The 27,477-nt window shown below is 41.2% G+C and overlaps 1 protein-coding gene and 1 pseudogene across 4 annotated transcripts in view; one reads left to right on the top strand and one right to left on the bottom strand.

The window, feature by feature from the left end:
- CUL1 (cullin 1) overlaps positions 1–27,477 on the bottom strand; it is a 113,452-nt gene that overhangs the window by 74,749 nt on the left and 11,226 nt on the right. For all 4 annotated transcript variants that reach the window (XM_070618020.1, XM_070618019.1, XM_070618018.1 and 1 more), the window contains exon 2: positions 2,943–3,243. In XM_070618020.1, the coding sequence (XP_070474121.1) occupies positions 2,943–3,082 (140 nt within the window). In that variant the 5' untranslated portion in view covers positions 3,083–3,243. The remainder of the gene's footprint in view (positions 1–2,942; positions 3,244–27,477) is intronic.
- Positions 12,566–12,715, top strand: LOC139083169 (U6atac minor spliceosomal RNA; annotated as a pseudogene).

Raw genomic sequence — 27,477 nt, 5'->3', positions numbered from 1 at the left:
CAGCCACTATGGAAAACAGTATGGAGATTCCTCAAAAAATTAAAAATAGAACTACCACACGATCCAGCTATCCCACTACTGGGTATCTATCCAAAGAGCTTGAAGTCAGCAATTCCAAAAGTCCCATGCACCCCAATGTTCATTGCAGCATTATTTACAATAGCCAAGACGTGGAAGCAACCTAAGTGCCCACCAACAGGTGATTGGATAAAGAAGATGTGGCATATATATATACAATGGAATACTACTCAGCTGTAAAAAAGAACAAAATCATCCCATTTGCAATAACATGGATGGACCTTGAGGGAATTATGTTAAGTGAAATAAGCCAGATAGAGAAGGACAATATCTGTATGACTCCACTCATATGAAGAATTTAAAAATGCAGATAAAGAGAAAGATTAGTGGCTACCAGGGGAAAGGTGGAGTTGGGGGTGGGCACAAAGGGTGAAGGGGTGCACCTACAACACGACTAACAAACGATAATGGACAACTGAAATTTCACAAGACTGTAACCTATCATTAACGCAATAAAAATTAAATTAAAAAAAAATTACCTATTAAGAAATTCCCCAAAGACAAATCAGCAACAATTCCCTTGGTGTCCGCCTTAGCTCCCCTGTTTTTCCACATACCAGAAATCCAACCAAGCGCCTTGCCTCACCATTGGAATCATCATCTTCAGCTCTATTGCTTAAAAGAATTAAAAAAAAACTGTCATACCTAGCAAGCCACAACTCTCTTGAATGGAATAATATCCTCTAATCTGCAAAGATTCTAAGCTCCTTAAGAGTGTTCTATGTATCATACGACGCAGCAATTCCTCATCTACATTTCTACCCAAAAGAAATGAAAACACATGTCTAGACAAAAACTTGTACACATGGGGGCCGGTCCCGTGGCCAAGTGGTTAAGTTTGTACGCCCTGCTTCGGTGGCCCAGGGTTTCGCCGGTTCAGATCCTGGGCACAGACATGGCACCACTCATCAGGCCATGCTGAGGCAGTGTCCCACATGCCACAACTAGAAGGACGCACAACTAAAAACATACAACTATATACCGGGAGGCTTTGGGGAGAAAAAGGAAAAATAAAATCTTTAAAAACAAAACAAAACAAAACTTGTACACAATAATCATAACAGCACTGTTCATAAGAGCCAAAAAGTGGAAACAACTCAAATATCCATCACTGATGAATGAATAGACAAAATGTGGTATATCCATATGATCCAGCACGAAAAGGAATGATGTACTGACGCATACTAAAACAAGGAGGAAGCCTGAAAACATTATGCTAAGTGAAAGAAGCCAGTCACAAAAGGCCACATATTGTGTGGTTCCATTTATACAAAATGTCCAGAATAGGCAAATCCAGAGAGACAGAAAGTAGATGAGCGGTTGCCAGGGACTAGGGGTATGAGAGAATGGAGAGTGACTGCTAAGGGCTACAGGCTTTCTTTTGGGGGTGATGAAAATATTTTAAAACTAGAATAGTGGTTATGGTTGCAAAACTCCGAATGTACTAAAACCATTGCACTGTACACTTTAAAAAACGGTAAATCTGGGCCAGCCTGGCGGCATAGCGGTTGTTTGTATGCTCCACTTCAGAGGTCTCGGGTTCACAGGTTTGGATCCCGTGCACGGACCTGGCACTGATCATCAAGCCATGCTGTGGTGGCATCCCACATAAAACAGAGGAAGACTGGCAGAGATGTTAGCTCAGTGACAATCTTTCTCAAGCAAAAAGAGGAAGATTGCAACAGATGTTAGCTCAGGACCAATCTTCCTCACCAATAAATAAATAAAAATAAAAGGCTTAGTAGTTTTAAAAAAAGGAGTAAATCTTATGGTATGTGAATTATATCTCCATAAAGCTGTTATTTAAGTATTCTAGAGTGTAAATGTTTATATATATGAATATGTGTACACATATACAATAAATTTTAAATTAATTTAGAGAGAGTTTCACATTTGTTTAAATTCACGTTAATTTTAAGATTGTAAAACATTAGCACAGTTGAGGGCATACTGGAATATCACATAACCAAGTTTGACAATCACTGATACAGATTAAAGATTTAAACTTAAATCTCCATTGAACTAGCAACTTTAAACTCCTAGAACCAGCAAATCAGTAGCAATCTGCTCTCTAGTGAGCTCGCTTAAATTTCAATTTCTTGTATTTGAAGGAAAACAGAAACTCTGAGTATTAAATTGTCTCTCTCCGAGCGTGTAATAGAGAACAGGAGCTACATGTTTTATACCCTCTTAACCGCTGCAGCATACAGCACAGTCCCATGCACATGGCACAGACCACACAATGAACGCATGAAATACTTTTTTAATACCACATTTGTAAAACAGGGCCATTACAGTAAAACTTTTGCTCTATGTGGTAATCCTTTAGACGGGGGTCAGCAAACTTTTCCCATAAAGGACCAGATAGCAAATACATTTGGCTTTGTGGACCAGAGCATTTCTGATGCAATAACTCCACTCTGCCCCGCAGCATGAAGGGAGCCACAGACAACACAGAAACCAATGCTCCCCTGCTTTAACCAGTGCTGCCCAAGAGAACTTTCTGCAACGACAGAAGCAATCTATGACCTACTGAGCACCTGAAATATGGCTGCCCCAACTTAGGAACTGAATTTTTAATTACCTAATTTTAATGATTTCCAATGTAAATAGCCACACGTGGTTAGCAGCTACTGTGTTGAACAGCACTGTTTTAGACTACCAACTAGCCAGTTTCACCTCTGTTCAAAAAACTTAAAAAGAGTAAATGAGTTAATTTTTAAAGCTAAAAATGACCCAGTGATTATATTACAGGATGAACTGGAAGGTGAAAACATGAAGTAAATTTTCTAACAATTTACACATCATACTAGTAAATAATCAAAATTCTAAGCAAATTAATCTCAGCTCAAGCAGTAGGATACGTGTAGAGTTCCATGTATCTGGATTTCGCCATACTCTGTCTGGTATACACTTGCTGGATTCCAGCTCTGAGGTCGTCCCAGATCTGGTCAAGGCCGATCTGCTTCAGTCCATGGGGATTCTGACTCCTGTTTGATGACATTGTGAGTAATATTCTGAAGTCGTCCAGCGCAGCAATCCTTATTCAAGGTACAGCTAATTCTCCATTAGATGAAAATATACAGTATCATTCCAAATTTATTCACAGCAGCTCAGAAAGGATGTCCTTTACATGGAGAGAATGAAATCTCATTGCAGGCAAACCTGAAGAAGAAACAAAGGGAATTAATTCTTTCTCAGCATCCTGGGGTGGGTCATGGGGTGCCTGCCACACTGATAGAAATACTCTGTCCGCAGGCATTAGCAGGCACCACTCTAATCCAGAGATTATTTTTCTATCTGGAAACACACTCATATTATATGGTCTGCACATAGAAATATGCTTACTTAGACATTTAATTCAAATCATGACTATTAGTGCCCACAAGGAAAGCTGAGCAAAACTCACAGAAGCACAGCCAGCACGCCGCCTTTCTTTGCCTTCTAAAGGCGCCAAAACTTCAGCTGTATTACTTGACCTAGGTAACAGTTAGAAAGACAAACTTGAAAGAAAAAAGGCAAAGAGAATTCCCAGAAAGAGAAACACAAGTAGCTGATAGGAAAAACCATTTAATCTCACTAGTTATCGCTGAATTTTACTCATTTTTCACTTAGCAGTTAGTGAAACGCAAATGTTAGTGAGGCTGAGGGTGAAGGGAAACTATCACTCTCTTTTTAGAAGGGAATTCGGCAAGAGTTGCCAAAATTTAAAATGTACTCTGAATTTCGGGAGACCTGGGTTTCAAGCGCAGCTCCACACCCACTAGGTATGTGGTCTTGGGTAAGTTACGTAACTTCCCACTTTTCAAAGCCTGAATTTTCTAGTCTGCAAAATAGGGGCAAAACATTTTCCTCAAATAGTTGTGAAGTTTAATTAAGGTAATGTATGTAAAATATTTAACACATAGTTAATGCTTAACAAATGGTAATGGCTTTTATTTCTAAGTGCATGAAGTTACTGCAAAATATAATGTACAATGCTTCAGGATTGTGGATCCACAGATCAAGCATCTTAGCTATTAAAACTGCATTAAGTCAGTACTTCTCAAGATGCAACATTACAGACATACTTTAAGGATCACCTACGCACAGCACATCAAAATGTGGAGGCTCTTAAACAAGTATTTCTAGTGCAAAATTAAGAAACAGTGAGTTATTTTAATGGCTTCATAAAATAAATGTCCTTGGGAGGTAAACAGTATCTGGAAGAGTGAGAAGGGGTTGTCAAGACCTGCCAATTCAAGTCTGAGTTACCTCAGCAAGGAATTCAGCACATCCCGCATCTTCAATGGCAAAGGCACATTAAAGGACAATGTGGGTCACGCCTGCGGACTAAGTATAAACTCCTGAAACCTAAAGCACCTCTAATATTTATAATCTGAGCTAGGGGACAGAATATTTTATGAAACCACAACACCATTCCTGATCCCGGAAGTATTTTATGTCATATATTCAAATACGTACGTCCGAATGTGGAATACAAAAATATCTAACACAAGAATTCCATCATGTTTTAAGGAAACTAACTACTCAGCAACCATTCTGCCAATGTTTCCGACATATAATTTCCACCTGCCTTCCCTTTCATCTGCCTGGGGGGGACCACACCGACACTCCGCTTGATGGTAATCAGGGGCTTTCAGATTGGCAGCCCCGCCTGATGGTGTCACCTGTGTAAACCCACACCACCTGCCCCAGCACTTACTTAATTTTCCCCTAAGGAGAAGTTAGCACTTAAATTCCCGACTCACAGCTAATTCTATTTCAGATAAGCTTTCTCATATCCAGTTAGATGCTCTTTTACTCCTTTTTCTTTTCTAATTTCTACCAGCAACTGAGAAAAATGTTCCACTTTCCCCAACTCTATCTTTTTCTCACCATAGCATTTCAACTGGGTACCATAAAAGTCATTTCAATTATGATCGATAAGCACAGTAGGGGGACACAGCAAACCTTCCTTCTTCAAACCTCCTTGTGCCCGAGACTCACAAACGTTTCTCTCCATCCCAGATTTCCTCTCTCAGGCCTGGGCCTGTATGTATATCCAAGTGCCAGTTCACCTCTTCTCCTCGTGTCTTAAACGCAACAGGTCTACAATGAACTCTGGATCTGCCCCCAAACTCCATTCTCCACCACTGCTGCCCATCTTAGGAAGTGGCAACTCCCTGTATCCAAAAATCAAGAAACCAGGACTCATTCCAGTCCACTCACTCGTTTCGGTCTCCTCTCCCAATAATCGTCATCATCGTTGTCTCTTACCGGGACCACTGTTTTAGTAGTCTAAACTAGACTCCCACAGCTCCCAGGATTTACAGCACTCCCCCATCTATCCCTCACAGAGCACTTGAGTATAAAGTTGTAACTGTGATTAGCTCGTCGTCCTGAGAGCAGTGGGGAGCCGAGGCGGTCCTGAAGCAGAGAAACCCCACTATGGCATCGTCGGGTCTTTGTCTCCTCATTCTCCTCCCACAGACCTCTCCCTTCATCCCTTGGGTACACAGCCACACAGCCTTCCCCCCGTTCCTTGCACATGCCAGTCTCCTTTCCACTCCTGAGGATCTTTGCATTTGCTGCTGCTTCGCCTGGAAAGTTCCTCTCCTCCTTCATTAGTTGTAGCCATACTGCTAGCCAAGTAAGACTTACCAGGGAACTCCCAGACGAGGTTGAGGTTCACCCATTTCCTGGGACTTTCCCTTCTTAGCTCATATTCAAGGTTGCAATTCCACGCCTGTCTTTACCATAACTCTCTCACTTCACTGGTGAGGATCCCTATGACCCCGGGCAGAGAGATCATCTCTTTTCTCACCACAATAGCTTGAGAACCTAGTTCAGAGCCCAGCACATAGCTCAATCAATGTTTCACATGAATAAATAAAAGAATAAATTAAGGAATTAAAAAGCTATATGTTTTTAAAGGATTTAGAACATGCAGACTTGCCCCAAATCCCCCTTTAGAATCTCCGAAAAATTCTACCTTCTTTCTTCTGAACACTTTCCTTCTAACACTAGATTTTAGGCTAAAATTTATTTCTTGCTGTTTCATTTAGTAATGCTTTATATCACCCTGGTCATTGCAAATGTATATGTATTTTAATATAGTGTTTAAGCAGACTTATGAGAGTTACAGAAATTTAATGACCATTAGTATTTATTTAACAAATATTTAGTAAGAAACTACCAGGTGCCAGGCACTGTCCTCTGCCCTGGTTATAGACTATCAATAGTAAAACAAAATAGACATCGTCTACTTTCATCATACTAATTCGATGGAACACAGCATCTTTCTATGAAGCTAACCCATACATTTCTGGTATATAACCTGCTCGTAAACTGGAAACTTTATGTACCATGCATTTGGGTACCAAATATATTTGCTTCTAAGAGCCAATTACAGCCACAGACAATTAGAGGTTAACCTTAAAGATGGTTCTGGCTCCTTCTTTTACAGAGGAAGAAACTGCTTCATTGTCGCAGCAGTTAGGAGCCTGGGGTTTGCCAGTTAGGATTCCGGGTGTGGACCTACACACCACGTGTCAAGCCATGCTGTGGCAGGCGTCCCATATATAAAGTAGAGGAAGATGGGCTTGGATGTTAGCTCAGGGCCAATCTTCCTCAAAAAAAAAAAAAAAGAGGGGGCTGGCCCCGTGGCCGAGTGGTTGGGTTCGCGCGCTCCGCTGCAGGCGGCCCAGTGTTTCGTTGGTTCGAGTCCTGGGCGCGGACATGGCACTGCTCGTCAAACCACGCTGGGGCAGCGTCCCACGTGCCACAACTGGGAGGACCCACAACGAAGAGTATACAACTATGTACTGGGGGGCTTTGGGGAGAAAAAGGAAAAAATAAAATCTTAAAAAAAAAAAGAAAGAAAGAAAGAAAAGAAAAGAAAAACTGCTTCAAAGAAGCAATCAAACCTGATCAAGATCACAGTGCTAGAAAGCGGCAGGACCACAGGTCAGAGCTCTGGATTCTCAAGCCGGTATTCCCCAGTACTCTAGTCTGCTTTTTAGGTTCTTTCGTTTTTAAGGCAATACACAGGGAAACCACTAAAAGAGCCATAAGGAAAAAAAAAAAGATTCACCAATTATCTATTAATTAATCTTAGAAACCCAACCAGCTCCAAATAAAGGAGCTCATAGGGGCTAGCCTGGTGGTGCAGCAGTTAAGTTCGCACGTTCCGCTTCTCGGCGGCCCAGGGTTCACCAGTTTGGATCCCGGGTGCAGACATGGCACTGCTTGGCAAAAGCCAGGTAGGCGTCCCACATATAAAGTAGAGGAAGATGGGCACGGATGTTAGCTCAGGGCCAGTCTTCTTCAGCAAAAAGAGGAGGACTGGCAGATGTCAGCTCAGGGCTAATCTTCCGCCAAAAAAAAAAAAAAAAAAAAAAGAGCTCATAATTTGAAAGAGCTAATAAATCACTCCCAATTGTATCAATATTAAATCTATTCAAATATTTTGAAATTTAAGAAAGCTAAATTTTTTAAAAGCTTCACATTTTTTTAAACTAAGAAAAACACTGCAAATATCAGAACAGCATGAAGGACAAAGTTGATACCACTTATCATACCAACACCCCCCACCACAAAGTTAAAATACAGCAAGTGAGATGGTTAACGTGGATTTTCCCTTACCTCCACTGTCCTAGCTCAACATCAGGACACACATGTTCCTTACATGTCATCTCCCTCATATTACACTTCTGACTCCAGTTACCAGTCTTACTCTCTCAAGACTCACTGATACTCTGAGATCAAATACAAGTTTCCACGTCAAGGTTACTTTATCACACACATTTTGTGTCTAGTTCTATGTACGGAAATTTGGTGCCACAGCAAATCTCAACTTATATACAGAATATGCTGAAAATTAGCAAAATATTCTACTCCTGCTTTTACGTACTTTGTTTTCTCTTCCAAACTACCCATTCCCTTTTTCTAGTCGTCTCCACTGAGTATCCAGAATTCATACACAGTTGACTGAGGTTCTCAAAAATTCACATCCTTATTTACTGAACTGAGAAGTTTAAAGAGGACAACCTTATCTTATATTTTTAATATCCCCTAAAGAACCTCACATTTATATACTTAAACATTTATCACTAACATTACAGCAAAGAAATCTAGAACTAAATCTAAAAGGAAACATTACAAGCAGCACATCAGGAAAATGACCTTTTGGTCAGGTCACATGCTGACAGCCACAGCTGACCTGCTGGTCTGAGGCTGGGCTCCCAGGCCTTCCTGCTCCCACTTGGCCAGGCAGCTCTCTGCAGCCGAGGCAGGTCCCAGAGGAGCTGACAGCTGGAGGCCATCTGCTAACCACATTCCCCACACTGGGAGCCAAGTCCTTCCCTGAAGGGGCATCTGGGTGGGGCACCTCCATACTTAGAGTGCCCAAATGGACACAAGATGCCCTGGTAATGGAGTTTTCCATCCTAGGGTGTGTGTGTGTATGTAATCTGCTTATGCATCACTCAAGTGTTGAATGAATTAAACTGACTGTAAAACTGCTTGGAGTAATATACAATACAGGTGCCCATAAAAGACTGACTTATCTGTCAATGTTGAATTGTCAGAAATATACCACTTTGCAAAGCATATACCCTCCATCTCATAACCAGGCCATCCAAAACTATCAATAGTCTTAAGCAGACTTCATGAAATGTCAGAGAGGTTCAAATGGTTTTTAGCTTAAGGGGTAAAAATATTTTCCCAATAAATCACATCACATAACCCAAAAACTGAGGAATTCCAAAAAGCCGATAGATATTAAAAACAAAACTAAATGACATACATACTTAAGAAATTAGGTAGTTTTCAAAAGTACTCTGGTATGAGACCCTTAGATGACAGGGTTTACCAGCTGTGGTCATGAAGATCCAGGACTAACACCGACTCCGCACATTTGCTGCTTCCCCTTTCAGAAGCACAGGCCGGAGCCAAGGAAACCAAGGCACAAAGTGCAACCGATCAGGACAGGCACCACCAGCAGAGCCAGCTGCACCTTCTCACACTAGCCACTGGCTCATGAAGCCTGAACACACACCAACACACGCACACACACACACTTCTCCTCCACTCTCCTCTCTCCCTGGGAAAGGAAGATAACGGAATGGAACACAAGAGTCAAAATAAGCAGGTCTAATGGGAGAAGGGAGGGCGTATGTTTAAGGACTTGTCTCACAGAAAGACTGTGTTGTTGCAAAGACATATGAAAGCCAACAGAGTCAATACTAAATGAGCTATCTAAGAATTCAAACTGTGAACTAATCAAACAGCCTATTTCTCAAGATTAACGGTGCATAAGATTCCTTCATTGAGTAGAAATGTGAACTAACTAAACGACCTCCGAGAATCTTGAAAAATACATCCTTTTTAATATTAGTAATTCAGAGTTTCACCAGTAATGAAAGGGTTTTTTAAAAGAGCACTTAAAACAGTCGTCGACTAAACACTAATTGGAACATCAACTGAACAGAACATCAAGGGAATCTGGGAAATGCTAGCTTTAGTGAAGTTAAATACTTTATTTTGTTTGCTACAAGACTTCAGAGGCCTTCATAAGCGAACATATCTTACGAATTTCTGTCAGAAAAACAGCACAAAGCATCCCGTCCTCAAACTGACTTGGCCATAGAGTATTTTTTTCCTGACTCTCTCTCAGGACTGGTTTTTCAAGAAAACTCTGTTTCAAGGAACAACATAGCTTTAAAAAAAAAAGGATAAATCTCCGCTGATCCCCCCTGATTCCTGACTCTCCTGGGATCAACCATTTGCTGCTCTGCAACTTTTTTCACTTGACAATGAGACATCCTCACTCCACTTCATGAAATACACCTCACTTTTTGTGAGCCATATAATATTCTGTTGATCCTCAAACCAGTACCCTGCTAAAGAGCTTCCAGGTGTTTACTTTTTAACACTTCTAAGTAAGACTGCAACAAGCAGCCTTCTACGGATTTCTCTTTTGCTGACTTGAGTGTGTATGATAAATACCTCGATGTATCTATAAATGGACTATGGAACCATCTACTAGGACAGGACACATCAGAGGAGAACAGATCAGTGGGAGGCAGTTTCCCTCTGGACATGGTGAGTCTGAGGGGCTTGTGAATCATCCCAGGAAGCTGGACGGTGGAGGGCTAACCTCTGACATGCCCCACTTGAGGCGGGGAGCCAGAGTCAATCAGAGAAATTACAGAAAGAGATGGGCCACACTGAGACCTGAGGAACATTTAGAAACTAACTAGATGATGGGGAACCCACAGAGTTTGTACCTGCAACATTACAGCCAAAAACAATGAGAGGACCCCTATCCTGGAGGCCAAGAGACGAAAAGGCTGTGGTCGGCTGGGCTTCATCATGGTCACAGCCATTTATTTCTTGTATGATCTTGGCTAAATCACTTAATATTGGGGGGCGTGGGGCTCAGGATTAAATGAGGCAACACAGTGTAACTATGTTAGCCATTATTCTCATCATCATGATGATATCTGAAATACAGCTTCCAGCTTTAGTTTTATGTAAGTCACTAGTGACCTCAGCAAGGAAAGTTTCACTGTGGCTTTCAGGGTAGAAATCAAACTAAAAAGATCAAGAGGAAGAGAAATGTAGACAATCTTTAAAATTTTGGCCATGAAGAAGTGAAGAAAGCTGGAAGAGGATATGAAGCCCAAGCAAGGCTCACATGCCCTCATTCTCTGTCTCTAGAGAAAGAATAAGGGACAGAAGGACAGGAGACTGTGGCTGGAAGTGGGATGTCAGATCAATGACTCTGGAAGTGGTGCAGGGTGGATGGTAAGGCCTATGCTGGGCCAGGCCTAACAGCAACTGGAACAGAATGGAGCCCAAGGAAGCGAGAGGTCAAGGTCCACGTAGAACTTGAATCACCTAAGAGAATGGATGTTGGGGAGCGGACAGGAAGACTCAGAGCTGGGTGCCAGAGCGCCCAATCAGTTTCTGAAATCCAGCAGTGAGCAGATGAGCACTCCAGGAAGAGAATTAGCAGAGCCCCCACCAAGTCTGTCTATGGCTGTAAACATTGGAGGGTACGGACCCCCCTTCAACCTGAAGGCTCGTGCGATGTGGGCGATGTGGGCGAAGATCAACAGCCACTCCTTGGCTTTAAGGAGCCTTAGTCTTTGAAGAAGGGCAACGAGGTTGATGAATGTGCACAGAGATTACAGAGGACTCTGCTATTCATGGACTAGGACTCCAGAAAGCTCCAAGAAGAGAGGTGAGGAAAGAATGGGGTGAGTGGGGTAGGGGTTTTGGTCAGAGAGGCTGTACCCCACAGCTATGGAGGTGTTAGTTCAGAAGATGGAGGATGACCTGAGGGCCTGCAACACTGACCGTGGGGAGAGACGGGGGATTTAAGCCTCTAGTTTCAGACAGGAGGGCAGCCTCCACTTTACGAGACTCGGCTGTGGCCCTCAGACTGGACTACAGGCCAAGCATTTCCTTCAACACATGTCTAAGCAATTAAGCTTTGTGCATTCTCTTAATGTATTATTCCCCTGACAATTCCCAAATTTAGAACAGACAGGGATGAAAATTCTTAAGACTTGAATGAACATAATAACTACTTTTCTACTCTAGGAGAGAAATCTAGAACTTTTAAAGTAATAAGAGAATTCTCTCCCTTCCTCAATTTCACCTCAAATACTCAAAAAATCCAGATATCACTTTTGCCTATGAATGCAGTCCTGATTCCTGTCTCCATTTCTATAAATTAAGACCAAATACATCTAGCAGATGCTGTTGCAGAAGCCAATGCCGAGGAGTGTTAAACAAAGCAAGAGAATTCAAATCAGAATTGTTGCAGGAATGCAAGAAACAAGGTTTTCCCAAAAAAGACTATCCATAGCTGCTTCAGTTATGCTTTTGAAAAATGTAAAAAGAGAAACACAAAGCAGAGGCTTAAAATGCTACAGTATTTTCCAAAAATAAAGTCTATATTAGAGTTAATGAAAATATAGTTAAAATTCACTATTAGAAAATAAGATGAAATTTAGCTTTTCTAGTTTAATAACATTTTAAATCTGATCAATTTAAATGATCCTGGGTATTGTTCAATAAACTAATTACTTATTTTCTAACATTTGGTTAAAGGTATGCACAACACTCTGGCTTTTACTTGCAGTGTGGCCCCTAAGATGGGAAATGTACAGGAAGACACACGACTGAGACCTAGAGAAACTTTCATGTAGGTAAGTACACTAAGAAACATGCAGACACCAGCATTTGCTGCACTGTTTATAAGAACAACCACAACAAAAACCCCAAACCTGGAAACAACCCACATGTCCACCAAGAGGAGGATTCACAAATAAACTGTAGGATAGTCACACAACAGACCACACACAAACTGAGTCAACTTTAGCTACACACTTCCACACGGATGAATTTTAGAAAGTTCTGAGTGAAAAAAGTGACAGAGGAGTATATATAGTATAAGACAACTTTTATATATAGATTAAAAAAAAAAAAAAGAGTGCTCCTATGAAAGGTGAGAGAGGGCTAGCAAACCCCTGGGCAAGAATGGGAAGACACTGTAATGCCCCATACAACACAGATATGCTTAAGGCACTGACCACCACGGACTTACTGTGCGTATGATAAACAAACAAAAACACCATACTTGTTAGATATATGCTCTTGTGGGTGAAATGACATGATGGCTGGAATTTAAAATATTGAAGGAAAAAAGCTAAGTGATGAATAGGTACACTGTAGTTTCTATTTTCCATTAATAAAAAATTCACAAAAAACTCAGCAAACCTACACAACATATGAAGTAAAAATAGAAAGAAAAGCAAGAAGGATACGGATGTAGAGTAGAGACGGTATTGGAAAGAAGCACACAGCCACAGGGAGCTGCACAGTACCGGAGACAGTCTATTCCGGAAGGGGAGGAAGTGAGGTCACTGCAGCAGCAGGGTCTCATCTTGCACACCTGGAACACACTGTTAGGTTTTACTATGATCCAGTAGATACATACAAAGCAAAACAATTCAGCAGATTAAAGGATACTCAATGCCATTTAGGACTGAGACTGGAAAGCTCCCAAGCTGAGAAATTCTTAAATTCCACTAAAGTTTTAAATGAGTGCAACACCTGAAAAGGTGGATGACTCAGCCCGCTTGGTTTGAAGTGCACAGCTGAGACAGGCTGGCACTGCCCAGCAGGAAAGCTAAAGCTTCAGGCTACACAAACCGCACCGAGTCCTGCACCAAGTCTCAGTAACAGACGTCTACAACTTCACTTTAGTCATCTCTGGAGCAGGAGCGGCCACCAGCAGCAGGGCCGGCCTGGCGCTCTCCTACTTTGCCTGGATGACGGTGGCCACGAGACTCTCTGGACACTCAACTCCAAGCTGCTCCTGAATCCAGCTCTTCGTCGTCCTCCTCTCCTTTCCCTAGATCTTACAGAGGCCACAAACTCACGTGTCCAAAACTGAATGTCTCCCTCCCTGCCTTTCTTTCCATCTTGGTTAACAGAAGCCTCAGTACCCAACTCAAAATAATCCTGGAGGCAATGGAAGCACCATCTTCATTTCTAACCACCACACACTTTCTCCTAATTACACGGACCTCACCCTTCCTCCCCAGGCCCTCTGCGTGGACTTTAAGGGTCAAGCTTAGCCTCCTGACTGGTCTACCTTCAAATTAAGCCCTCTTCTGTGCTTCCCATCTTGGTAAGACGAGTCAGCTTTGATTCTCACCCTTGATGTAAAATCAGTTCCATCAAATCTCCCTCCTTCTCATCCCTCGATCCACTTCTCTCCATACCCACTACAACCACTCGAGTCCAGGCATCACTCTCTCAGCCGGGTCACTAACGCAAGTCTCTGCCCTGGTCTCACTATCACCAGCCTTGCCCCCTCCAATCTGTCCTCCACACTGCTACCAGGCTTAATTCCTAAAACACAAACAGCCATGCATGCTGTTAAACAAACGAACTCCATGACCACCTTCTACTCTACACACCCATGCCCACCCGCAGACGGCGTCCAGCAAATGGAACCGCTTGCTCCAGGTCAGTTTCACTGTGTGAGGAAAGGCCCTAATAGTCGCTGTAGGCCACAACGCTAGACTGTGCCAACAGAGCTTTAATATCTTCTCTCTCTGAATCCAATAACCATATTCTCTGAGGGCACTATCTATTTCTTACAAATGAGGCAACTCATCCTCAGAAATGTTAAATAATTTGCCCAAAGTGACTCTGCTAAGAAGTAGCAATGATTCAGACCCAAGTATTTGGATTCCAAAGCCACGTTCCTCCCATCAACTCCCCGTCCATGCTGTTTCTTTAGGAGAGTGAAGCTTTCTTATCTCACTTCCTTAAAAAGTGTAGTACTAAGACTTTTCAATTTGAGATTACAACAAGGCTTCCAAAGGAACCACACAAAAAGACAAGTGAAAGCTTCATGACATGAATGTGTGATGATGAGTCCAAATGACTGAAATCAATGGGTCAAGGAAGAGCTAGCAAACTCATGACCTGGACATTTATTTACACTTATACTCCCCAAACTAAAGTGGTCTAGTTCATCTGAATATGCATTAATTAGTATTTAAATGTTAATTATTTAAACTTTTCACTTTTTTAATCAAAAGAATCTTAAAGATGCCAGAACTGGGGCTAACATTTTGCAAATGTAAATCAAAAATTTATGCATTCCATTATCAGAATTATCCTTGTCCATCTACCGGGAAGAGCATTTACTACCTTAGATATGTGTACATGACTTCATTACTGAAAGTCAAGGCTTGCAAAATTTACACTTACTTGTAAAATTTATTATTCCATTTTTATACAGAACTAAGGGAATAATTACAATCATGTTCAAACAATTACAGTTGAGAAGCAGCATAAAAAATTGCAATTAATATCCTAATAGATGGCTTTCTAGAGGCATTAGCTGAGTTTTGTCTCTACTTAGTTATTCAAAACCTTTAAGTCCATGGCTACAAAATCTAAGAGAAGCACCATAAATGCATGCCCAAATGGGAAATGGGTTCTGCTATTTCTCAAACAACCAATTTGAAGCCAAATTCCCAAGACCTGAATGAATCATAAGTGCTCGAATTGTTTTATGTCTTTACTCAAAGCTAGTAATTAAACATTTAGGACATTAAATGACAAGGTTAACATAAATTTACCATATACCAAATTTACCCATCAATTCCACTATTAGGGATCTGCCCAAAAAACAAGAAAACATATGTCCATCCAAAGACCTGTATGCAAATGTTCATAGCACATTATTAAATAGCCAAAAGGTAGAACAACCCATATATCTATCAACAGGCGAACGGTAACAAAATGTCACACAGCCACAAAAGAATACTATTCATCAATAAAAAATGAAGTACTGATACATGCTACATAATGGAGGAAACTCAAAAACATTATGCTAAGTGAAAGCTAGATGCAGAAGACCACACGTTATATGATTCCATTTATCATGTGAAATATGAAATGTACAGAACAGGCAAACCCTAGAGACAGGAAGTAGACTAGTGCTTGCCTGGGGCTGGGGTGGGAATGGGGTGTGACTGCAAGTAGGTACAAGGAATCTTTTTTGGGGTGATGGAAATGTTCTAAAACTGGATTGTAGTGATGGCTGCGCAACTCTAACTTTACTAAAAATCACTGAATTACACATTTAAAATGAGTGAATTTTATGGTATGTGAATTATGCCTCAAAATAAGGGGGTTAAAAAAAAAGACAGCTTTAAAGCCTGCTTGCTATACATCTTCGTGGCAAATTCAGTCCCTTCACGGAACAGAATATATCTCCTACAAGATGACCAGGTTCTGCATACATAGGGACCTTAGCATGAAAAGCAGAGTAACTGAGTGTTTTACTGGAAAGAAAGTTTTAAGAACTGCTATTTACCAATAGAGAGGCTTATATTCTCCTGGAACATATATAAAAAAGTGAAAATGTAATTTAAAACACTTAGCTGAAGCTCCCAACAGAGCTGCCCTACGGCATACTGCCTTACTGCCAAATTAAAGACAGACAAAACTGCAATCCAAGTTCCGAGGGTCTGGAAGAAATCACCCAGGCTACGGCGATCAAGACGACTCACGAAATGTGCGCTCTGAACGGTTCTCAGGGAATGAGCAGGATCTGAACAGGTGGTAGAGGAACAGAGAGGGTGTTTCGCAAGGGAGGAAGAGCAGGAGGCCGGAAAACAAAGCACGAGGCTGAGCAAAGGATCTGTGCAAGAGGCTGCAGAGGCAGGAAGGTGAGTTTGCAGTGACAGGACACAAGGCCTTTATTCCGAGTGGGTAACAGAGTTAGGGGAGGTTTCCGAGCAGGAAGTGACCCGACTGATGTGATTTTTAGACAATTAGTCTGACAGCTCTGTGGAGTTAGGATGAAAGAGGACCTAACGCAGTGAGATGAACCCCGGGGCTGTCAGAGTTGAGGTAACAGCTCAACTTACACTCACAGCAACAGAAAAGGAAAGGCCAGACGTTTAAAACCACACAAAGCAGGAATTACAGTAACTGAGCTGACTGGCTGCGGGGGCATTAGTAAGGAACGAATGAATTAAGGATGACAGACCTGTCTCTCAAATTTGTACATTCAAACCTCCAAAAATTTATCTCTGGATCCCAGAATTTGACAGACACTACATTAAAATCCAAAACAACTTAACTACTGCTAGTGGAAATGCTCAATGATACGAACAGTAATTTTGCTGTATACACTAACATTACAGATACATTTATCCTTTGACCCGGCAATCTCACTTCTAGGAATCTACCCCCAAAATAAACTGGCCAAAAACCATAAAGTCATAAACTCAAGTTTAGTCACTGCAAAAGACTGGAAACCAACCCAAAATCCTTCAAGAGGGGACAAGAGGACTACATTATGGCGTATTTACACAATGGAGCATTGTGCAATTATAAAAAGGAATGAGGACAATCCCCACTTACTGGTAATATAGTGATTTCTTCGTGAACACATTAACTGAAAAAAGCAAGGGTCTTTTTGCGTGTGAGGCGAGGAGATGAGAGCAAATACTAACACATAAGGATAGATAAATTTTTCTTTTCAAAAAGAAAAAAATGGGAAGATAAACCGAAAACTAATAAAAATGGTTACCTATGGGGGTGGGAAAAAATAGGCTGAAGGATATGAGTCCAAGCAGACTTCAGTGTGGGTCTATGGACAGAATTCAGGGGGATTGTGAAATGTAGGTGGGGGAAAAAAAATCACGTTTTTATTTTTCACTAACCTCTGACTGAAACTTGACAATTCCTCCGATCACGAATGTAGGCAACACATCACAGTAGTTTTAGCAGTATCTCTTTGTCACCAAGAAATCACGAGTATTTTCATTATTCCATGACAGTTATTGCCAGTATCCTGTGGACTCATCAATACTTTGGAATGACAGTAGGTATAAAGCCCATTCACAGTAGATCTTAAATGGGAAATATGTTAACTATGTTAATGTATGTAATTCTCAGGGGCAGATATGTTTGCTGTACTCTATTGTGGACATCTTTCATGGTTGAAAAAAGTAAAAAGCTACACTGTAAAAGCCATAAAAACACGTGTGATCCATATCCGGCCTACAGGATCTCAACTGTGCCCTATGTTTTAGGTAATATGAAAACAATATAATTGTAAATCAACAGGAACTCACACGCACAAAGTCTCATGGCAGTTCTAGGTTAAGTGATTATCACCCACACATTCATAAATCTGTGTGAAATTCCTTCTATCATTAAATTGAACACACACTCAAAAAAAATCGGATGCTGGCAAAACCCCAGGGGTAAAGGGAGTTAAAGAGAAACAACCCAAAAGACAAAGGTGATATTACGAAGAGAACTAGATAAGTTATGTGCAGAAGCATGAATCTAAGGGAAGATGAAGACCTTAAATATGTTGAATGTGAAGTGATTTAAAAAAATAACTCCACTTTAAAAAAAAAAAAGGGGGCCGGCGCCATAGCTAAGTGGTTAGGTTCGCACGGTCCACTTTGGCAGCCCAGGGTCTTGCCGGTTCAGATCCTGGGCGCGGACATGGCACCACTCATCAAGCCATGCTGGGGTGGCATCCCACATGCCACAACTGGAAGGACCCACAACTAAAAATACACAACTATGTACCGGGGGGCTTTGGGGAGAAAAAGGAAAGATAAAATCTTTAAACAAATAAAATAAAATAACACCAAAATGAAAATGCCAAATCAGATGGTTTAAAAATACAGAACTGTAACACAAAGGAAATCACACCTGAAGAAATAAATTTAACAATTGGCAAAAAGCTGAAATTGTTGGCACCACTGCGGATAAAATCTTCAAAGTCTAAGGAAAGAACTTAATAGAGGTGAGGACTAAAACTTAGATTTAAAGGACATGGGGAAAACAAGCCCCCACCTCCCACCACCAAAAGAGAGAGAGAGTGTGCTGCGGGAGACAGGGGTCCACAGGGAGGAGAGGCAGAAGGCCAGAACACAGGCGCCAGATGAGAGCTCTACGAAACATACAGTCCTTGACAGCGAAGGTCTGAGACAAATCAAGGAAAAGTCTATGAAGAAAAGGTTGCTGCTTACAGTAAGTGCCAGGAGACAGTGGCCTTCAAGAATGTGGCTCCAGCAGCGTGGAAGCCAGGCTGCAGCCACGTGGAAATGGCCCTCTCAAAACCATGGGAGAAGATGCTGGATTCTGCGTCGTTGGTAGAAACCAACAGAACCTGCCCCACCTGGTTTCTGGTGTCACAGGAGGATTCCCGGACTAGTTCAGATAAAGTGATGACTTATTACCTCCATTCGCCATTATACAATGAAAGTGAACAAGATGTGAATTTTCCTTTTAAATTCTAAAGCCAGTATGCAAGCATCACTATTATAAACTTATAGTTGAATACAACATGACAACTATCATGCTTCAACTTCCAAAGCAAACCACATATCTTATTCAAAAATAATGTACGACAAATAATTTACAACCACACTCCCATAAAAAAACTTTTGTGCATGTCTCACAGTTGAGTGCTTGTAACCCTGAATTCAAAATGTGATATAAAATTAACCATATTCTGCCTGTGTCCATGCTTCCCACTGCCTTCTAACAGGGGTCCCTTTGGCAATCTCATCAAGATGACCCCCAACCCAGATCACCCACAGATGGAACTGAGAAAATACTATAGCAGTCACTACAGAGAAGAGACACAGAGAATCTAAAATCAGCGAGCATTGCTAATCAGAATCCTTAGAAGGAGATGAGGTTCCTTCTACAGTGCCAGTTATAATTCTGTTACCTCATTTTAAAGACCCAAATACCAACTTCTATGAATCGCAAAGACTTAAATGAGGGGGCCAGCCCAGTGGCTCAGCAGTTAAGTGCACACGTTCTGCTTCGGCGGCCCAGGTTCGCTGGTTTGGATCCCAGGTGCGGACATGGCACCGCTTGGCAAGCCATGCTGTGGCAAGCGTCCCACATATAAAGTAGAGGAAGATGGGCACGGATGTTAGCTCAGGGCCAGTCTTCCTCAGCAAAAAGAGGAGGATTGGCAGCAGACGTTAACTCGGGGCTAATCCTCCTCCTCAAAAAAAAAAAAAAAGACTTAAATGAGCCATCCTATGCAAAATGCCTTGTCTATACCTGGTACATAGTGGGAATTCCCCAAATGAGAGGCGTCTTTCTTCCTTCTAAAAAATAACAGTAGTAGAAGCTGATCCTTAAAACCCCATCTAATTCACCTGATTTTCATTAAAAAAATCATTAAAGTCCATTAAATGCAAGGACTTTTTTAGTACGTTGAACATTAGTGATTAATATTTGCAAAACTTTCCTTAAAAATAAAAGTAGAGGGGCTGGCCCCATGGCTGAGTGGTTAAGTTCACGTACTCCGCTTCAGCGGCCCAGGATTTGTGGGTTCAGATCCTGGGTGTGGACATGGCACCCCTCATCAAGCCATGCTGAGTCAGTGTCCCACATAGCGCAACCAGAAGGATCTACAACCAGAATACACAACTATGTAATGGGGGGCACTGGGGAGAAGAAGAAGGAAAAAAAAAGAAGATTGGCAACAGACGTTAGCTCAGGTGCCAATCTTTAAAAAAAAACCTAAAAGTAGAGCAAAACTATAAAACTCCTACAAGACAACACAGTAGAAAACCTAGATGATTTGGGTAAGGAAATGACTTTTTAGACAACACCAAAGGCAGAATCTATGAAAGAAATCATTGATAAGTTGGACTTCATTAAAATTAAAAACTTCTCTGTGGAAGACAAGGTCAAGAGAACAAGACAAGCCATAAAGTAGGAGAAGATATTTGCAAAAGACACATCTGATAAAGGAGTGTCAAACCAAAATATATAAAGAATTTTAAAAACTCAATAAAAAAACCACTTGATTAAAAAAATGGGCCAAAGATCTCATCAACGATTACAGACGGCAAATAGGCGTTTGAAAAGATGCTCCACAACCTTAGTCATCAGGGAAATGCAAATTAAAATGAGATAGCACTATACACCTATTAGAACAGCCAAAATCCAGGACACTGACACCACCAGATGCTGGGGAGGATGTGGAGCAACAGGAACTCTCATACATTGCTGGTGGGGGTGGAAAATGATACAGCCACTTTGGAAGACAGTTTGGTGGTTTCTTACAAAATTAAGCATATTCTTACCATATGATCCAGCAATCACAGTGCTTGGCATTTACCTAAAGGAGTTGAAAACTTATGTCCACACAAAAACCTGCACATGGATGTTTATAGCACCTTTATTCATAATTGTCAAGTCTCAGAAGCAACTAAGATATCCTTTAGCAAGTGAACGGATAAATAAATTGTGGGTACATCCAGACAATGGAATGTTACTCAGCACTAAAATAAATGAACTATCAAGCCATGAAAAGACATGGAAGGGGGCCAGGCTGGTGGCACACTGGTTAAGTTCACACACTCCGCTTCGGTAGCCCAGAGTTTGTGGGTTCAGATGCAGGGTGCAGATCTACACACCACACAAAAAATAGAAGAAGACTGGCACAGATGTTAGCTCAGGGCCAATCTTCCTCACCAAAAAAATTTAAAAAATAAAGACATGGGGGCCGGCCCGGTAGCGCAATGGTTAAGTTCACATGTTCCACTTTGGCAGCCTAGGGTTCACCGGTTCAGATCCCGGGTGCAGACCTATGCAATGCTTGTCAAGCCAAGCTGTGGCAGGTGTCCCACATATAAAGTAGAGGAAGATGGGCACGGATGTTAGCTCAGGGCCAGTCTTCCTCAGCAAAACGAGGAGGATTGGCAGCGGATGTGAGCTCAGGGCTAATCTTCCTCAAAAAAGCAAAATAACAAAATAAAATAAAATAAAGACATGGAGGAACCTTAAACGCATATTATGAAGTGAAAGACGCCAATGTGAAAAGCCTACATACTGCATGATTCCAACTATGTGACATTCTGAAAAAGGCAAAACTATGGAGAAGGCAAAAAGATCAGTGGTTGCCAGGGAGTTGAAGGGGGTGATAAATAGGCAGAGTACAGAGGATTTTTAGGGGAGTGAAACTGTTCTGTATGATACTATAATGATGAATACATGTTATTTCACATTTGTCCAAACCCATAGAATGTACACCAGCAAGAGTGAACCCTAATGTAAACTAGGGACTTTGAGCAATTACCATGTGTTAACGTAGGTCCATCAACTGTAACAAACGTGCCACTCTGACAGGGGATGTTGACGGTGGGGAGGCTGTGCATGTGTGGGGACAGGGGGTATATGGGAAAGCTCTGAACCTTCCTCTTAGTTTTGCTGTGAACCTACAACTCTAAAAAAACTGTCTTTAAAAACAAAACCAAAAAAGTAGAAACTCACTTTTGATTTTTATATTTTGCTCATGAAATATGCTTGTATTTTATAATCTAGAGTAAACAAAAAGCTAGTATCAAATATCAAATACTATATTTGCTTATTTTCCTTAATTCAAAATTAGGCTATTTTGCTAATTATTGATATTTGAATAATGGATGTTTTAATGAGAGGATCTTACATTCATACCTGTTACTGTAAAATGGAAAATAGATCAGTAATTCAAGATTCTTCTTTGTAAACAGAACACCTGGCTCCAGGACCTGCATATTTAACAGAAGAAATACTTCTGATTTGTGGGCTCCCTTCTGTGGCTGGAGGGCAGGGGCCCAATTCATAGCTGAACCCTTGGCACCAAACACAGTGCGCTGGCACACTGCAGGTACTCCAGAAATATTGGTGAATTTACTACTCCAAATACTTTGGGGACACATCTGAATCTCTGACGACACTTAAAAAAAAAACCACCCCAAACAAAAACCCATTCAGCCCATCACCATACAGAACTATTACACAGTAACGAACACGTTGGAACGTGGTTAATAACATGTCGTTTTATTTTCTACCTGCCCAGGAACAATACCAAATAAAATGGGGGGAGGGGGGGTAACACAACATTTACATTATGTACAAGTTAAGAAAAACAATTACTCAAAGAAGCCATAAAAACTGTAAAACTGAGGGCTTTGAAAAGAATTAAGAAAGAATTTATTCTTTAATTCTTATTTAAAAGAATTAAGGCCAGGACTCATCATTCTGGAGTAAGAGAAGAACAAATGTATTTAAAACTTCATGGTTCAGTTGTCTGTCTTCTCCTGCTTTCTAAAAACGAGCAGAGCTTTGAAATTAGTAGGCCCTCAACCCAGCACTAAAAGAATGAATATAGCTGCTTTCTCCTTGAGATCAATCTTTGTCCTTCTAATTAAATATAGATGGATGCACATGCTCATCCAGGTCATTCCCCCAAACACACACACATAACAATGAGAAATTTCAGATCTTATTAAGTATGGAATTTTCTCCTAAGAACATCTTAGGAATTAGGAACCAATTTTTATTCTCTTAGACTTGGTACTTGAACAATTAATAGAAGAGGTCCCTTTAAAGTCTAAAAACACACACACCAGCACTCAAAGCCTTAAATATTGTTCAATTCGTGACTGAATCTTAATTCAGTTGGCATATAGACTCTTCTTCCTTTAATTACTATGTGACTTCCAAGTAGGGTGTCAAAGCATTACTGGTATAAATGCTTTAGAAAACTTGAAAACTTGCAGATGACCATAATCACTTAATATTTAACAGGTGCTACACAGACTGACCGGTTTGTCCATATAAATTAGTTTTAACTGTTAAGGCCTCAATTTCAGTTCTCAGTTTTGGCACAATGCTTTTATGAGCACATCTTCAACGATCTAGCTTGGTGCTTGCATGTATTTTATTTCCAAGCCTTTTCATTTACTTCAAAACAAGAAAAAACAGTATTACATTTGATCATGACTATCTACACCATATACGTTTTTCAGATTGAGGACTACAATCCATTAACGTATGCGCCATGAAATCGAGTTAGTAAACGGCAACTGGAACTTTTCAAAAAAGTAAAATAAAGAAAAAAGAGCTCACAAAACATAAGGTAAGTGTTATTTTATGTCTGTGCATGTACAGGGTTATCCTACAAAATGAATTTCTTCCTGCAGAAAAAAATTCAAGCAGCACGGATCGACATTACACAGTGACATGATTTCACATAGTTAATACACAAATGTATGTGGATGTGCATGAGGCTTCAAACTTCTGGCTCCACCGCTCACTAGCTGTGTGAGCTTGGCCAGATACCCTAACCTCCGTGCCCATAATTGTCTGTAATGGGGACAGGAACTGTACCTGTCTTACAAGGTTGCTCTGAGGAACAGATGCGTTATGTAAATAAAATGTTTAGAAGAGGACCTGACACGCAGTAAGCATTTGCTACTATTCATATTAACACTTCTTCAAAAGTTATCAGGGGCTGGCCCCGTGGCCGAGTGGTTAAGTTTGTGCGCTCCGCTGTAGGCGGCCCAGTATTTCGTTGGTTCGAATCCTGGGCGCGGACATGGCACTGCTCATCAAGCCACGCTGAGGCAGCGTCCCACATGCCACAACTAGAAGGACCCAGAACTAGGAATATACAACTATGTACCAGGGGGCTTTGGGGAGAAAAAGGAAAAAAATAAAATCTAAAAAAAAAAAAAGTTATCAGATGTCCTTGAAATTCCTAACATGGTACTTAAATTAAAAAACACCAAAAACTTCTCAGGGGGAAATGCCAAAGCTACCATGCTTATTTTTTAAATCAAAATGAAGTAAATTAATGTTGCCTGAAAATTTCACAGCCCCTTGACAACTGATGACGCTGGGTGCAGCACTCCCCCAAAATTCCCACCAAAGTGTACCTCTCATCAGGAGGGAGAGCTTTGCATTCTGATGCACCTGGGGAGCCAAGCAGAAGCAGTTGCTAAAAGTTCAAGTTTTCTTTGAAACCTCATTCTTTCTTAAAATTAATCCGAATCTTTCATTCTACCACAAAATATGTTTGCTTTAACAGAGTGTTGTAAACGTTGAGAAAACGTTTCTTAACTATCTTACTAGGTAACGAGTGAGCCACTATTGTACTGAATCCACTACGTTTGGAAAACCTACTCAAGAGATTTCACTGCACATCAGCTCCAAGAAATCTGTCTTGTCTCGGTGACAAGGCATCTTAAAGACCCAGACTAACACAGATACGCAGAAACAAAGAACAAGTCGTTTTTCACCCCTGAGATGACCAGGATGCTTGGTGGTACAGGAAACACCTTCAGGCCACTGAGGGTGGAAATCTAGACATGGACCTTCAGCTTGGGGAGGCGCAATCACGTGTCACACACAGGGGGCAAGTCTCTCCATCTCCTGGTGAGAAGCACACCCGAGGGCTGCTCCACGAAGGATGCCTTATTCCACCACAAATGCTGTAACTTTCGTTTAAATGTTTCAACTCAGTACCCACAATTCTGTTCAACTAATTTCCAAAATTTCCTACATGTGTGATGACAGTGTGCCCTGTAGTTGGTGAGTGCTAAGCCTTGAAAAAACATCCACTCAATAAGCTGATTTTGAAAGCTACCACATTACTAAGTGAACAAGAAGTCGTTTACCCAATCCAGGTTTTCAAGCCTTTTCACGACTTTTCTTTCCACTAATACAAATAAATTAACCCTAAGTTCAAAAATTCTGATCAGCAACTTTCCCCAGCTAAGTGAACTTTCAAAGACACTTCCCATTTCTCTACAAACTGGTTCAAAGACGATAAACAGTTCTCCCCCTACCACTCTCTTTATCTGATTTGGAGCTTTTACTTTTTGCTTTGTTTTGAATACATTTGCCAATTTATTCACCCTAAAGGTTCCTAGAGAAATCATGAAGTGCTCTCTATCAGGTGAAATGTTGTCAGTGCACAGACAATGGTCCTGAATCCTCAGGGTCACAATGAGCCTGACACCACCTACTGTACCGCTCCTGTGGGTCCACCTGTCAGAGAGCTGCACTCCCCCTTTTGTGCACATGTGCAGTACTGCCCTTGGTAAAAAGCATCATGTTGAAAATGTCCTGGGGCCAGCCCAGTGACATAGTGGTTCAGTTTGTACACTCCACTTCAGCGGCCTGGGATTCACCAGTTTGGATCCTGGGCACAGACCTAGCTCTGCTCATCAAGCTATGCTGAGACGGCATCCCACACAGAAGAGCTAGAAGGACCTAGAACTACGTACTGGGGCTTTGGGAAGGGGGAAAAAAAAAGGAAGATTGGCAACAGATGTTAGCTCAGGGCCAATCTTCCTCACCACAAAAAAGAAAGAAAGAAAGAAAGAAAATGTCCTTACTAGCTACTACAACATCAAGTATTCAGAAATATTTTCAGACATTATAAATAGTGGGGAAAGGATGTGAGGAGACACATAATACACAAAACTGTACTTAAATCTGGGCTTTGTATCAATCAAGGCTAAATGATTAGATTAAATGCAGTCTCTCAATCAATTATTTGAGTTTGTCTCTGAGCTCATGAAATATGCCATGTGATGATAACCAGCAATAAGAGGTGTTCTTCTGGAGGCAGCAAGGGGGCTTTTAAAAAAAATCTTGCTCCCCACTCTGACTCAAAACAATCTGGCCATCTCTATAACAAAGAAAAAAATTGGGTAAAACCTGTAATATCAGCTTCCCCTAAGAAGATGATTCTGAAACAGATTTAAGCTTCTAGCATTTGTGTGTGTGTGTATGTGTATGTTTTCTTTTCTGAGGAAGATTAGCCCTGAGCTAACATCTGCTGCCAATCCTCCTCTTTTTGCTGAGGAAGATTGGCCCTGAGCTACCCTCCGTGCCCATCTCCCTCTATTTTATACATGGGACACTGCCACAGCACAGCTTGATGAGTGGTGCTGGGTCTGCGCCTGGGATCGGACCCGGCAAACCCTGGGCTACTGGAGCTGAGCACATGAACTCAACCACTATACCACCAGGCTGGCCTCCGTGGGTTTTTTTTTTATTATTATTATTGAACTGCTCCTAGTCCAGGTGTTTCTTTCTTCTTAGTTGCAAAAATTTGTAGTGAATTTCCCTTTGTCTGCACAAGTTGCTTCTATAGTCACTATAAAATTGGTGGTTTTTTAGGTTACGGTTTAGGGGCAGAAGACAGAAGCAGCTCAGTGCACCTCTACAGTAACTAAAACCCATACACAAATAAGAATAAAGAACACCCTACATATTAAGACTGCTACTATCTCTGTCAATACACCAGCTGTGACTGGGGAAGCACCACCGTCTTTACCGTCAGACTCAAGTTTAGTGGGGGAAGCTTCACAGAAATGCCTGTCAACATTCTGATTTCACGTAATTTACTTCATTAACTTGTGTTTTTTCTCAAGCAAGGTTTTCAAGATTATGGTTCAAATAGCTTATTTTGAAAACCATCAAACATGTTCCCAGTTGAAAATATACTTAATATTTTTTAAAAGAACATCCAGGGGCCGGCCCAGTGGCGCAGCGGTTAAGTGCGCATGTTCCACTTCGCAGTGGCCCGGGGTTCACCAGTTCGGATGCTGGGTGTGCACATGGCACCGCTTGGTAGAAAGCCATGCTGTGGCAGGTGTCCCATGTATAAAATAGAGGAAGATGGGCATGGATGTTAGCTTAGAGCCAGTTTTCCTCAGCAAAAAGAGGAGTTAGCTCAGGGCTAATCTTCCTAAAAATAAATAAATAAATAAAAGAACATCCAAATCACAAAATCCAAATCTTCCCCATAGGTTTGTATCAAGAACTCACAAGGACATTTTAGAGGGCTTGGGCTTCACAAACACGATTCAATTTTCTAAAATAATATTTACACATCAAAACTTTGCAAATAAATCAACTTTTGCAAAGTAGAAATGAATGAACTAGAGAAAGCAGCACATTTTAGGACAACTTTTGTTCAGATCACACAGAGTAAGCGCTTATACTCACTCATCCACAGTAGACTGTCGGGGAAAC

This window comes from Equus przewalskii, chromosome 4 (genome assembly GCF_037783145.1).
Source record: "Equus przewalskii isolate Varuska chromosome 4, EquPr2, whole genome shotgun sequence".
NCBI classification, from domain to species: domain Eukaryota; kingdom Metazoa; phylum Chordata; class Mammalia; order Perissodactyla; family Equidae; genus Equus; species Equus przewalskii.
This window is presented reverse-complemented; position numbering and strand designations above follow the sequence as displayed.